Here is a 14,139-nt window from a genome sequence, read left to right as displayed (position 1 = left end):
GGAGGCACCAGCTAGAGGTGAGAGGAGGAGGAGGCACGGGCTAGAGGTGATAGGAGGTGGAAGCACTGGCTAGAGGTGAGAGGAGGAGGCACCTGCTAGAGGTGAGAGGAGGAGGCATCGGCTAGAGGTGAGAGGAGGTGGAGGCATCGGCTAGAGGTGAGAGGAGGCACCAGCTAGAGGTGAGAGGAGGAGGCACTGGCTAGAGGTGAGAGGAGGTTTAGGCACCGGCTAGAGGTGAGAGGAGTAGGTACCGGCTAGAGGTGAGAGGAGGTTTAGGCACCGGCTAGAGGTGAGAGGAGTAGGTACCGGCTAGAGGTGAGAGGAGGTGGAGGTATCGGCTAGAGGACGCATCAGCTAGAGGTAAGAGTAGGAGGCACCGGCTAGTGGTGAGAGGAGGTGGAGGCACCGGCTAGAGGACGCATCAGCTAGAGGTGAGAGGAGGCACGGGCTAGAGGTGAGAGGAGGCACCGGCTAGAGGTGAGAGGAGGTGGAGGAGGCACGGGCTAGAGGTGAGTGGAGGAGGAGGCACCTGCTAGAGGTGAGAGGAGGAGGCATCGGCTAGAGGTGAGAGGAGGTGGAGGCATCGGCTAGAGGAGGCACCAGCTAGAGGTGAGAGGAGGAGGAGGCACGGTCTAGAGGTGATAGGAGGTGGAAGCACTGGCTAGAGGTGAGAGGAGGAGACACCTGCTAGAGGTGAGAGGAGGAGGCATCGGCTAGAGGTGAGAGGAGGTGGAGGCATCGGCTAGAGGTGAGAGGAGGCACCAGCTAGAGGTGAGAGGAGGAGGAGGCACTGGCTAGAGGTGAGAGGAGGTTTAGGCACCGGCTAGAGGTGAGAGGAGTAGGTACCGGCTAGAGGTGAGAGGAGGTGGAGGTATCGGCTAGAGGACGCATCAGCTAGAGGTAAGAGTAGGAGGCACCGGCTAGTGGTGAGAGGAGGTGGAGGCACCGGCTAGAGGACGCATCAGCTAGAGGTGAGAGGAGGAGACTCGGGCTAGTGGTGAGAGGAGGTGGAGTCACCGGCTAGAGATGAGAGGAGGCACAGGCTAGAGGTGAGAGGAGGCACCGGCTAGAGGTGAGATGAGGCATCGGCTAGAGGTGAGAGGAGGTGGAGGCATCGGCTAGAGGTGAGAGGAGGTGGAGGCATCGGCTAGAGGTGAGAGGAGGCACCAGCTAGAGGTGAGAGGAGGAGGAGGCACTGGCTAGAGGTGAGAGGAGGTGGAGGCATCGGCTAGAGGTGAGAGGAGGTGGAGGCATCGGCTAAATGAGGCACCAGCTAGAGGTGAGAGGAGAAGGCGGCACTGGCTAGAGGTGAGAGGAGGTTTAGGCACTGGCTAGAGGTGAGAGCAGGTTTAAGCACCGGCTAGAGGTGAGAGAAGGAGGCACCGGCTAGAGGTGAGAGGAGGTGGAGGCATCGGCTAGAGGTGAGAGGAGGCATCAGCTAGCGGTAAGAGTAGGAGGCACCGGCTAGTGGTGAGAGGAGGAGGAGGCACCGGCTAGAGGTGAGAGGAGGAGGCATCGGCTAGAGGTGAGAGGAGGTGGAGGCACGGGCTAGAGGTGGGAGGAGGAGGCACGTGCTAGAGATGAGAGGAGGTAGAGGCATCGTCTAGAGGTGAGAGGAGGAGGAGGCACGGGCTAGAGGTGGGAGGAGGTGGAGGCGGCACCGGCTAGAGGTGAGAGGAGGTGGAGGCACCGGCTAGAGGTCAGAGGAGGAGGAGGGGGCACCGGCTAGAGTAGGTAGAGGCATCGTCTAGAGGTGAGAGGAGGAGGAGGCACGGAGTAGAGGTGGGAGGAGGGGGAGGCACCGGCTAGAGGTGAGAGGAGGTGGAGGCACCGGCTAGAGGTCAGAGGAGGAGGAGGCGGCACCGGCTAGAGTAGGTAGAGGCATCGTCTAGAGGTGAGAGGAGGAGGAGGCACGGAGTAGAGGTGGGAGGAGGTGGAGGCACAGTGTGTACGTGATGCTGGGACAGAAGGGCAGGGCAGGGCAGTGAGATAATCCCCTGACACAGCAGCTTCTTATCTCTGCCTCATATATAGCAGCAGCGGCAGCGGCAACACTCTCTCCGCCGGGCACACAGCGACCAGCACCGCCCGCCTCCGCCACCTGCCGGCTCCAGCTCCGTATCCTCCGATATCATCGTCCGCTCACCCTGGCTGAGAGCCTGCCCGCTGCCATATGCCCCCCGGAGCCGGGCACACAGCTGCACCCCGGGCACCATCCTCCTTCTCCTCCCCGGGCACACAGCTGACGCTACCGGCAGCCCCTCTCACCGAGGCACAGAGCTGACACCCGGGCGGGCACCAGGCGTCCCTCTCCCCCTCCTCCCCGAGCACAGAGCTGACACCCCTGGCAGTGGGCACCCCTCCTCCCTGGGCACAGAGCAGACCCCCCTGCAGTGGGCACCGGGCACCCCTCTCCCCCCTGGGCACAGAGCAGACCCCCCTACAGTGGGCACCCTTCTCCCCCCTCCTCCCCAGGCACAGAGCTGACACCCCTGGCAGTGGGCACCCCTCCTCCCCGAGCACAGAGCAGACCCCCCTGCAGTGGGCACCGGGCACCCCTCTCACCCCTCCTCCCTGGGCACAGAGCAGACCCCCCTGCAGTGGGCATCGGGCACCCCTCTCCCCCCTCCTCCCTGGGCACAGAGCAGACCCCCCTGCAGTGGGCATCGGGCACCCCTCTCCCCCCTCCTCCCTGGGCACAGAGCAGACCCCCCTGCAGTGGACACCGGGCACCCCTCTCCCCCCTCCTCCCCGGGCACAGAGCAGACCCCCCTGGCAGTGGGCGCCGGGCACCCCTCTCCCCCCTCCTCCCTGGGCACAGAGCAGACCCCCCTACAGTGGGCACCGGGCACCCCTCTCCCCCCTCCTCCCCAGGCACAGAGCTGACACCCCAGGCGGGCACCAGACGCCATGGGCCGCTACACCGGGCAGAGCTGCCGCCTCATCTCCATGCTGGTCATCACCGCCATCTTCTTCGTGGTGGAGCTGGTCTCCGGGTACCTGGGCAACTCCATCGCCCTCATCTCCGACTCCTTCAACATGCTGTCCGACCTGATCTCCCTGTGCGTGGGCATCACAGCCTCCCGGGTGTCCCGGCGCCGCAGCCGAGGCCCCCGGGCCACCTATGGTTACCCGCGGGCAGAGGTGGTGGGCGCCCTGTGTAATGCCGTCTTCCTTACCGCCCTCTGCTTCACCATCCTGGTGGACTCTGTGCTGCGCCTGGCCACGCCCCAGAGGATCGACAACGTGGAGCTGGTGCTGATCGTGGGGGCCCTGGGCCTGGGGGTCAACATCGTGGGGCTGCTGGTCTTCCAGGACTACGGCGCTTGTGTGCGCTTCTTCTTCAGACGCAAAGCTGGCGCAGAGTCTGAGCTGAGTGTCCCCTCCGGCAGTGCAGAGATCAGTCAGGGGCCCGGGGCCACAGAAGACGGCAGAGCAGGTGCCTTTCGGTTATTTCCCCGGGGTCTTTGGGGTGGTGTGTGGCATGCTGGGACTTCTAGTTCTATAAGTGTATAAATAATTGTATATAACCATTATAGGTGCAGCTAATAAAGGGCCCAGTAATTACTGTTTATCTCTGAGGCCAAAGTCCAGTCCTGAGTGATAAGTGTGGTGCTGGCACCAGTACCCCCCCCCCCGCACTATATTATGCCTCAGGTCATGGGGACACTGGGGTTTCCTTCATGCTGTTACATGTAGTGTATAGTGTGGGTGTCCGATCGTACAGGGCGGGTGCTCGGTTACACGGAGTGTACAGGGTGTATTGGTTGGGTGTCAGGTCGCACGTAGTGTATATTTTGGGCATTTGGTCACTCGGAGTGTATAGGTTGGGCGTTTGGGCACGCGGAGTGTGTTAGCCGGCAAACTGAAGACCACCCGGTCACACGGAGTGTATAGGTTGGGCGTTTGGTCACACCTAGTGTATAGGTTGGGCGTTTGGTCACGCGGAGTGTATAGGTTGGGCGTTTGGTCACACGGAGTGTATAGGTTTGGTGTTTGGTCACTCGGATGTATAGGTTGGGCGTTTGGGCACGCGGAGTGTGTAGGTTGGGCGTATGGGCACGCGGAGTGTGTAGGCTGGGTGCTTGGGCACGCGGAGTGTGTAGCTTGGGCGTTTGGACACGCGGAGTGTATAGGTTGGGCTTTGGGCACGCGGAGTGTATAGGTTGGGCGTTTGGTCATTCGAGTGTACAGGTTGGGCGTTTGGTCATTCGAGTGTATAGGTTGGGTGTTTGGTCACTCGAGTGTATAGGTTTGGTGTTTGGTCACGCGGAGTGTATAGGTTGAGCGTTTGGTCATGCGGAGTGTATAGGTTGGGCGTTTGGTCACGCAGAGTGTATAGGTTGGGCGTTTGGTCACGCGGCGTGTATAGGTTGGGCGTTTGGTCACGCAAAGTGTATAAGTTGAGCTTTTGGTCACGTGGAGTGTATAGCATGGGCGTTTGGTCACGCAGAGTGTATAGAATGGGCGTTTGCTCACGCGGAGTGTATAGAGTGGGCGTTTGGTCATGCGGAGTGTACAGGTTGGGCGTTTGCTCACGCGGAGTGTATAGGTTGGGCGTTTGGTCACGCAGAGTGTATAAGTTGAGCTTTTGGTCACGCAGAGTGTATAAGTTGAGCTTTTGGTCACGTGGAGTGTATAGGGTGGGCGTTAGGTCACGCGGAGTTTATAGGTTGGGCGATTGGTCACTCGGAGTATATTGGTTTGGGCGTTTGGTCACTTGGAGTGTATAGGTTGAGTGTTTGGCCACACGAAGTGTATAGGTTGGGTGTTTGGTCACTCGGAGAGTAGGGGTTGGGTGTTTGGTCACTCGGAGTGTATAGGTTTGGTGTTTTGGTCACTCGGAGTGTATAGGTTTGGTGTTTGGTCACTCGGAGTGTATAGGTTGGGTGTTTGGTCACACGGAGTGTATAGGTTTGGTGTTTGGTCACTTGGAGTGTATAGGTTGGGTGTTTGGTATCACACGGAGTGTATAGGTTGGGTGTTTGGTCACTCGGAGTGTATAGGTTGGGTGTTTGGTCACACGGAGTGTATAGGTTTGGTGTTTGGTCACACGGAGTGTATAGGTTTGGTGTTTGGTCACTTGGAGTGTATAGGTTGGGTGTTTGGTATCACACGGAGTGTATATGTTGGGTGTCCGGTCGCACGGAGTGTATAAGATTGGTATTTGGTCGCACGGAGTGTATAATATTGGTATTTGGTCGCACGGAGTGTATAAGATTGGTATTTGGTCGCACGGAGTGTATAGGTTGGGTGTCCGGTCGCACGGAGTGTATTGGTTGGGTGTTTGGTCGCACGGAGTGTATTAGTTGGGTGTCTGGTCGCACGGAGTGTATAAGATTGGTATTTGGTCGCACGGAGTGTATAGGTTGGGTGTCTGGTCGCACGGAGTGTATAGGTTGGGTGTCCGGTTGCACGGAGTGCATAAGATTGGTATTTGGTCGCACGGAGTGTATAGGTTGGGTGTCTGGTCGCACGGAGTGTATAAGAGTGGTATTTGGTCGCACGGAGTGTATAGGTTGGGTGTCTGGTCGCACGGAGTGTATAAGAGTGGTATTTGGTCGCACGGAGTGTATAGGTTGGGTGTCTGGTCGCACGGAGTGTATAAGATTGGTATTTGGTCGCACGGAGTGTATAGGTTGGGTGTCTGGTCGCACGGAGTGTATAAGATTGGTATTTGGTCGCACGGAGTGTATAGGATGGGTGTCTGGTCGCACGGAGTGTATAAGATTGGTATTTGGTCGCACGGAGTGTATAGGTTGGGTGTCTGGTCGCACGGAGTGTATAAGATTGGTATTTGGTCGCACGGAGTGTATAGGATGGGTGTCTGGTCGCACGGAGTGTATAAGATTGGTATTTGGTCGCACGGAGTGTATGGGTTGGGTGCTCGGTCACACGGAGTGTATAAGATTGGTATTTGGTCGCACGGAGTGTATAGGTTGGGTGTCCGGTCGCACGGAGTGTATTGGTTGGGTGTTTGGTATTATATGCACTGTCTCTACGTGTCTGGTTATAGTATTTGATGATAGGATACATTTATACTGTGTATTTATGACAACGTGGATTGTGATGCATGTAATAAGCTGATTTGTCTTCTGTTTGTAGAATTTATACACAACACAGCGTTTCTTCTTTGGCTACAGGTGACTCTTTAGATGAAGAAGACCCCGATCTGGAGGATGGGAAAGATCAGAGCAATAAGAAAGCAGCTGCCCTGAACATTAGAGGTAATCCCGGTCATTTCTGTTACACTCAGATACACTGTGGTCCAAGCCTGGAGTAATGGTCCAAAGCATAGGAGCCAGACCAGACACCTCCACGTGCAGAGCGCACCAGAGACACAGGGCAGGGTTACAGTATATCACACCGGGCAGGACAGGGTTACAGTATATCACACCGGGCAGGACAGGGTTACAGTATATCACACCGGGCAGGACAGGGTTACAGTATATCACACAGGGCAGGACAGGGTTACAGTATATCACACCAGGCAGGACAGGGTTACAGTATATCACACCAGGCAGGACAGGGTTACAGTATATCACACAGGGCAGGACAGGGTTACAGTATATCACACAGGACAGGGTTACAGTATATCACACAGGGCAGGACAGGGTTACAGTATATCACACAGGGCAGGACAGGGTTACAGTATATCACACAGGGCAGGACAGGGTTACAGTATATCACACCAGGCAGGACAGGGTTACAGTATATCACACCAGGCAGGACAGGGTTACAGTATATCACACCAGGCAGGACAGGGTTACAGTATATCACACAGGGCAGGACAGGGTTATAGTATATCACACAGGGCAGGACAGGGTTATAGTATATCACACAGGGCAGGACAGGGTTACAGTATATCATACAGGACAGGGTTACAGTATATCACACCAGGCAGGGCAGGGTTACAGTATATCACACAGGGCAGGACAGGGTTACAGTATATCACACAGGACAGGGTTACAGTATATCTTGTACACAGCAGATAACATGCACAGTATACACAGCTATAGCTGCCGCTGTCTCTCCCTCGGCTCCATATCTCCTGGCAATGTGACAGCAGCTCCCAGATGCCGCCAGGAACTGTAACTCCCCAGGTGGCTGGCATCAGGCTGTGGAATATCTGTGTTGGTTCTCTCCATGTGACGCGCTGGTTGATGATTGGTTTCATACAGTCGCTGGTGATTCACGTTCTCATTGCTCTACACCAGGCCTGTCCAACCTGCGGCCCTCCAGCTGTTGAGAAACTACACATCCCAGCATGCCCTGACACAGTTTTAGCATTCTCTAACAGCAAAACTGTGTCAGGGCATGCTGGGATATGTAGTTTCACAACAGCTGGAGGGCCGCAGGTTGGACATGCCTGCTCTACACTCATGCCCCCAGTATGCTCTGTATTACTCTCCATGTCACGCGCTGGTTGATGATTGGCTTTCATACAGTCGCTGGTGATTCACGTTCTCATTGCTCTACACTCATGCCCCCAGTATGCTCTATTACTCTCCATGTGACGCGCTGGTTGATGATTGGCTTTCATACAGTCGCTGGTGATTCACGTTCTCATTGCTCTACACTCATGCCCCCAGTATGCTCTATTACTCTCCATGGCCGGTATTGGTCCAGGCTTCTTCCATACAATATGGAAAGACTGCCTATAATATGCGGTAAATCCCTTTACCGTTGTAATAAAGATGGGTGGGAAATTCAGATACCACAAAGTAATGTACTGTGTACTGACAGCAGCGTCTGACAGGATGATGTAACGTAGCCGCTGAGAGACACAGCGGCTACCTTACATGCAGTGTGACGTACAGCATTGGCCCCCAAGTCTCAGAACATAACAGGACGTAGTCAGTGGTGACCACGGTGGGGTTATAACACATTAGTGCACAGTGCACCATTGTATTCATTCATCTACACTGAGGGGGTAATTCAGAATGGATTGCAGCAGCAGCAAATTTGTAAACAGTTTGGCAAAACCATGTGCAGTGCAGGTGGGGCAGATGTAACGTGCAGAGAGAGTTAGATTTGGGTGGGTTACACCCCTTTCACACCAGCTGCTTTGAACATGGGTTATTGGCACATGAGCGCGCATAATCCGTGTTCCTGTGCGGCGTGAAAGGTACCAGGGGCAATATTCCCGGTTGAGCGACCCGGTATTTCAACCCTGCTAGCGAGCAGGGTTGAACGCGTGTTCAGTGCGACCTGTTTCCCATTCACAGTGTGTGGACGGGCGGCGCTTGGAGATCATGTGATCTACCAGCACCGCCCACGACGCGTCACCACCAACGTCACCAACCCGGCATATTGCCAGGTTGCAGTCCGCGGTGTGAAAGGGGGTATTGAGGCGGATTGCACACTGGGAGCTCCTGTGTCAGGCTCCCGGGTGTGACCCGCCTCAGACGGTATGAAAGTGGTATTATATTGTTTCTGTGCAGGGTAAATACTGGCTGCTTTATTTTTACACTGCAATTTAGATTTCAGTTTGAACACACCCCACCCAAATCTAACTCTCTCTGCACATGTTACATCTGAACAAATGGCAAAAATAGTATTTTCTGAAAGCGCAATAATGAGGGCAATGCTGCCTGGATCCAGTATATAAGGGGTAAACACCAATCCCCAACAATTTATATGGAACAAGTGGTAATACAGGATCCCTGGCGCATATTCCTCATGGACGTGTTTAGACACTTAATAGTGCTAAGAAATAACTACTGTGCATATTAGTAAAACACAGACATAAAAATAAGAATTTACTTACCGATAATTCTATTTCTCGTAGTCCGTAGTGGATGCTGGGAACTCCGTAAGGACCATGGGGAATAGCGGCTCCGCAGGAGACAGGGCACATCTAAAGAAAGCTTTAGGATCACCTGGTGTGCACTGGCTCCTCCCCCTATGACCCTCCTCCAAGCCTCAGTTAGGATACTGTGCCCGGACGAGCGTACACAATAAGGAAGGATTTTGAATCCCGGGTAAGACTCATACCAGCCACACCAATCACACCGTACAACTTGTGATCTGAACCCAGTTAACAGCATGATAATAGAGAAGCCTCTATAAAAGATGGCTCACTACAACAATAACCCGAATTTTTTGGTAACAATAATTATGTACCAGTATTGCAGACAATCCGCACTTGGGATGGGCGCCCAGCATCCACTACGGACTACGAGAAATAGAATTATCGGTAAGTAAATTCTTATTTTCTCTGACGTCCTAGTGGATGCTGGGAACTCCGTAAGGACCATGGGGATTATACCAAAGCTCCCAAACGGGCGGGAGAGTGCGGATGACTCTGCAGCACCGAATGAGAGAACTCCAGGTCCTCCTCAGCCAGGGTATCAAATTTGTAGAATTTTACAAACGTATTTGCTCCTGACCAAGTAACTGCTCGGCAAAGTTGTAAAGCCGAGACCCCTCGGGCAGCTGCCCAAGATGAGCCCACCTTCCTTGTGGAGTGGGCATTTTTAGATTTTTGGCTGTGGCAGGCCTGCCACAGAATGTGCAAGCTGAATTGTACTACAAATCCAACGAGCAATCGTCTGCTTAGAAGCAGGAGCACCCAGTTTGTTGGGTGCATACAGGATAAACAGCGAGTCAGATTTTCTGACTCCAGCCGTCCTGGAAACATATATTTTCAGGGCCCTGACCACGTCAAGCAACTTGGAATCCTCCAAGTCCTTAGTAGCCGCAGGTACCACAATAGGTTGCTTCATGTGAAATGCAGAAACCACCTTAGGTAGAAATTGAGGACAAGTCCTCAATTCTGCCCTGTCAGAATGAAATATTAAATAAGGGCTTTTATATGATAAAGCCGCCAATTCTGACACACGCCTGGCTGAAGCCAGGGCTAACAGCATCGTCACCTTCCATGTGAGATATTTTAAGTCCACAGTGGTGAGTGGTTCAAACCAATGTGACTTTAGGAAACTCAACACAACATTGAGATCCCAAGGTGCCACTGGAGGCACAAAAGGAGGCTGTATATGCAGTACCCCTTTTACAAATGTCTGAACTTCAGGCACTGAAGCCAGTTCCTTTTGGAAGAAAATCGACAGGGCCGAAATTTGAACCTTAATGGACCCTAATTTTAGGCCCATAGACAGTCCTGTTTGCAGGAAATGGAGGAAACGACCCAGTTGAAATTCCTCTGTAGGGGCCTTCTTGGCCTCCCACCACGCAACATATTTTCGCCCAATGCGGTGATAATGTTTTGCGGTTACGTCCTTCCTGGCCTTGACCAGGGTAGGGATGACTTCATCTGGAATGCCTTTTTCCTTCAGGATCCGGCGTTCAACCGCCAAGCCGTCAAACGCAGCCGTGTCTTGGAACAGACAAGGCCCCTGCTGGAGCAGGTCCTTTCTTAGAGGTAGAGGCCACGGTTCGTCCGTGAGCATCTCTTGAAGTTCCGGATACCAAGTCCTTCTTGGCCAATCCGGAACCACGAGTATAGTTCTTACTCCTCTCCTTCTTATGATTCTCAGTACTTTTGGTATGAGAGGCAGAGGAGGGAACACATACACTGACTGGTACACCCACGGTGTTACCAGAGCGTCCACCGCTATTGCCTGAGGGTCCCCTGACCTGGCGCAATATCTGTCTAGTTTTTTGTTTAGACGGGACGCCATTATGTCCACCTTTGGTTTTTCCCAACGGTTTACAATCAGGTGGAAGACTTCTGGGTGAAGTCCCCACTCTCCCGGGTGAAGGTCGTGTCTGCTGAGGAAGTCTGCTTCCCAGTTGTCCACTCCCGGAATGAACACTGCTGACAGTGCTATCACATGATTTTCCGCCCAGCGAAGAATCCTTGCAGCTTCTGCCATTGCCCCCCTGCTTCCCGTGCCGCCCTGTCTGTTTACGTGGGCGACTGACGTGATGTTGTCCGATTGGATCAATACCGCCTGACCCTGAAGCAGGGGTTTCGCTTGACTTAGGGCATTGTAAATGGCCCTTAGTTCCAGAATGTTTATATGAAGAGATGTCTCCAGGCTTGACCATAAGCCCTGGAAATTCCTTCCCTGTGTGACTGCTCCCCAGCCTCGCAGGCTGGCATCCGTGGCCACCAGGACCCAGTCCCGAATGCCGAATCTGCGGCCCTCTAGAAGATGAGCACTCTGCAACCACCACAGGAGGGATACCCTTGTCCCCGGTGACAGGGTTATCCGTTGAAGCATCTGAAGATGCGACCCGGACCATTTGTCCAGTAGGTTCCACTGGAAAGTCTTGCGTGGAATCTGCCGAATGGGATTGCTTCGTAGGAAGCCACCATTTTTACCCAGAACCCTTGTGCATTGATGCACTGAGACTTGGTTCGGTTTTAGGAGGTTCCTGACTAGCTCGGATAACTCCATGGCTTTCTCCTCCGGGAGAAACACCTTCTTTCTGGACTGTGTCCAGGATCATCCCTAGGAACAGAAGACAAGTCGTCGGAACCAGCTGCGATTTTGGAATATTGAGAATCCAATCGTGCTACCGCAACACTACCTGATATAGTGCTACACCGATCTCCAACTGTTCCCTGGATCTTACCCTTATCAGGGAATCGTCCAAGTAAGGGATAACTAAAATTCCCTTCCTTCGAAGGAATATCATCATTACGGTCATTACTTCAGTAAAGACCCGGGGTGCCGTGGACCATCCCTACGGCAGCGTCCGAACTGATAGTGACAGTTCTGTACCATAACCTGAAATACCCTTGGTGAGAAGGGTAAATTTTGACATGAAGGTAAGCATCCTTGATGTCCCGAGACATCATGTAGTCCCCTTCTTCCAGGTTTGCAATCACTGCTCTGAGTGACTCAATTTTGAATTTGAACCTCTGTATGCAAGTGTTCAAAGATTTTAGATTTTAGATTTTTAAAATCGGTCTCACCGAGCCGTCTGGCATCGGTACCACAATAGTGTGGAATAATACCCCGGTCCCTGTTGCAGGAGGGGTACCTTGATTATCACCTGCTGGGAATACAGCTTGTGAATGGTTTCCAAAACTGCCTCCCTGTCAGCGGGAGACGTCGGTAAAACAGACCTTTGGAAACGGCGAGGGGGATACGTCTTGAATTCCAATTTGTACCCCTGAAATATTACCTGAAGGATCCAGGGGTCTACTTGCGAGTGAGCCCACTGCGCACTGAAATTCATTGAGAACGGGACCCCACCGTGCCTGAACTTGTAAAGCCCTAGCGTCATACTGAGGGCTTGGCAGAGGCGGAAAAGAGTTTCTGTTCCTTGGAACTGGCTGATCTCTGCAGCCATTTTCCTCTCCCTCTGTCACGAGCAGAAAAGAGGAACCCTTTTGTCCGCTTGCCAACCAGGCCTGCGCCTGATAATACGGCGTCTTATTTTGAGAGGCGACCTGGGTTACATCCCCTCTTTTAAGGCAATACTTCCAAATGCCGTTTGGAATCCGCATCACCTGACCACTTTACTGGTATAATTGAACAACGCACTTATACTTGATGCCAGTCGGCAAATATTCCGCTGTGCATCATGCATATATAGAAATGCATCTTTTAATTGCTCTATAGGCAATAATATACTGTCCTTATCTAGGATATCATATTTCCAGTCAGGGAATCCGACCACGCCAACCCAGCACTGCACATCCAGGCTGAGGCGATTGCTGGTCGCAGTATAACACCAGTATGTGTGTAAATACATTTTAGGATACCCTCCTGCTTTCTATCAGCAGGATCCCTAAGGGCGGCCATCTCAAGAGAGGGTAGAGCCCTTGTTCTTACAAGCGTGTGAGCGCCTTATCCCCCCTAGGGGGTGTTTCCCAACGCACCCTAACCTCTGGCGGGAAAAGGTATACTGCCAATAACTTTTTAGAAATTATCAATTGTTATCGGGGGGAAACCCACGCATTTTATTTCTCAGATTCAGGAAAACTACAGGAAGTTTTTCCTCACCAACATAATACCCCTTTTTTTTGGTGGTATTCATATTATCAGAAAAGTGTAAACTTTTTTCATTGCCTCAATCATGCAATGTGTGGCCCTATTTGGAAATCACGGTTGTCTCTTCACCGTCGACACAGGAGTCAGTATCCGTGTCGGCGTCTGTATCTGAGGTAACGGGCGCTTTAGAGCCCCTATATGAGACGTCTGGACATGCACAAGCTGAGTAGCCGGCTGTCTCATGTCAACCACTGTCTTTTATACAAAGCTGACACTGTCACGCAATTTCCACAGTACATCCACTCAGGTGTCGACCCCCTAGGGGGTGACAACACTATTACAGACACTCTACTCCGTCTCCTCATCATTTTTCTCCTCATACATGTCGACACAAACGTACCGACACACAGCACACACACAGGGAATGCTCTGATAGAGGACAGGACCCCACTAGCCCTTTGGGGAGACAGAGGGAGAGTTTGCCAGCACACACCAGAGCGCTATATATATACAGGGATAACCTTAAATAAGTGTTTTTCCCTTTATAGCTGCTGTATTGTTTATACTGCGCCTAATTTGTGCCCCCCTCTCTTTTTTAACCCCTTTCTGTAGTGTAGTGACTGCAGGGGAGAGCCAGGGAGCTTCCCTCCAACTGAGCTGTGAGGGAAAATGGCGCCAGTGTGCTGAGGAGATAGGCTCCGCCCCTTTCTCGGCGTCCTTATCATCCGTTTTCTTGTATGTTTTGGCAGGGGTTAAATGCATCCATATAGCCCAGGAGTTATATGTGATGCATTTATTTTAGCCATAAAAGGTTTTCTAACGATTTATTGCGTCTCAGGGCGCTGCCCCCCCAGCGCCCTGCACCCTCAGTGACCGGAGTGTGAAGTGTGCTGAGAGCAATGGCGCACAGCTGCGGTGCTGTGCGCCTACCTTTATCTGAAGACAGGAAAGTCTTCTGCCGCCGATTTTTCCGGACCTCTTCGCTCTTCTGGCTCTGTAAGGGGGCCGGCGGCGCGGCTCCGGTGACCCATCCAGGCTGAACCTGTGATCGTCCCTCTGGAGCTAATGTCCAGTAGCCTAAGAAGCCCAATCCACTCTGCACGCAGGTGAGTTCGCTTCTTCTCCCCTTAGTCCCTCGATGCAGTGAGCCTGTTGCCAGCAGGTCTCACTGAAAATAATAAACCTAAACTAAAACTTTCACAAAGAGCTCAGGAGAGCCCCTAGTGTGCAC

General features: G+C 53.0%; 1 protein-coding gene across 1 annotated transcript in view; it reads left to right on the top strand.

Moving 5' to 3' along the window:
- Positions 1-1,831: 1,831 nt before the first annotated feature.
- LOC134910750 (calcium/manganese antiporter SLC30A10-like) overlaps positions 1,832-14,139 on the top strand; it is a 57,319-nt gene continuing 45,011 nt past the window's right edge. Inside the window, exons 1-2 of the mRNA XM_063919125.1 lie at positions 1,832-3,439; positions 6,144-6,227. Of these exons, the coding sequence (XP_063775195.1) occupies positions 2,911-3,439; positions 6,144-6,227 (613 nt within the window). The 5' untranslated portion in view covers positions 1,832-2,910. The remainder of the gene's footprint in view (positions 3,440-6,143; positions 6,228-14,139) is intronic.

This window comes from Pseudophryne corroboree, chromosome 4 (assembly GCF_028390025.1).
Source record: "Pseudophryne corroboree isolate aPseCor3 chromosome 4, aPseCor3.hap2, whole genome shotgun sequence".
NCBI classification, from domain to species: Eukaryota; Metazoa; Chordata; class Amphibia; order Anura; family Myobatrachidae; genus Pseudophryne; species Pseudophryne corroboree.
Note: the sequence above shows the minus strand (reverse complement) of the source record. Positions and strands in the feature narration are given on the sequence as shown.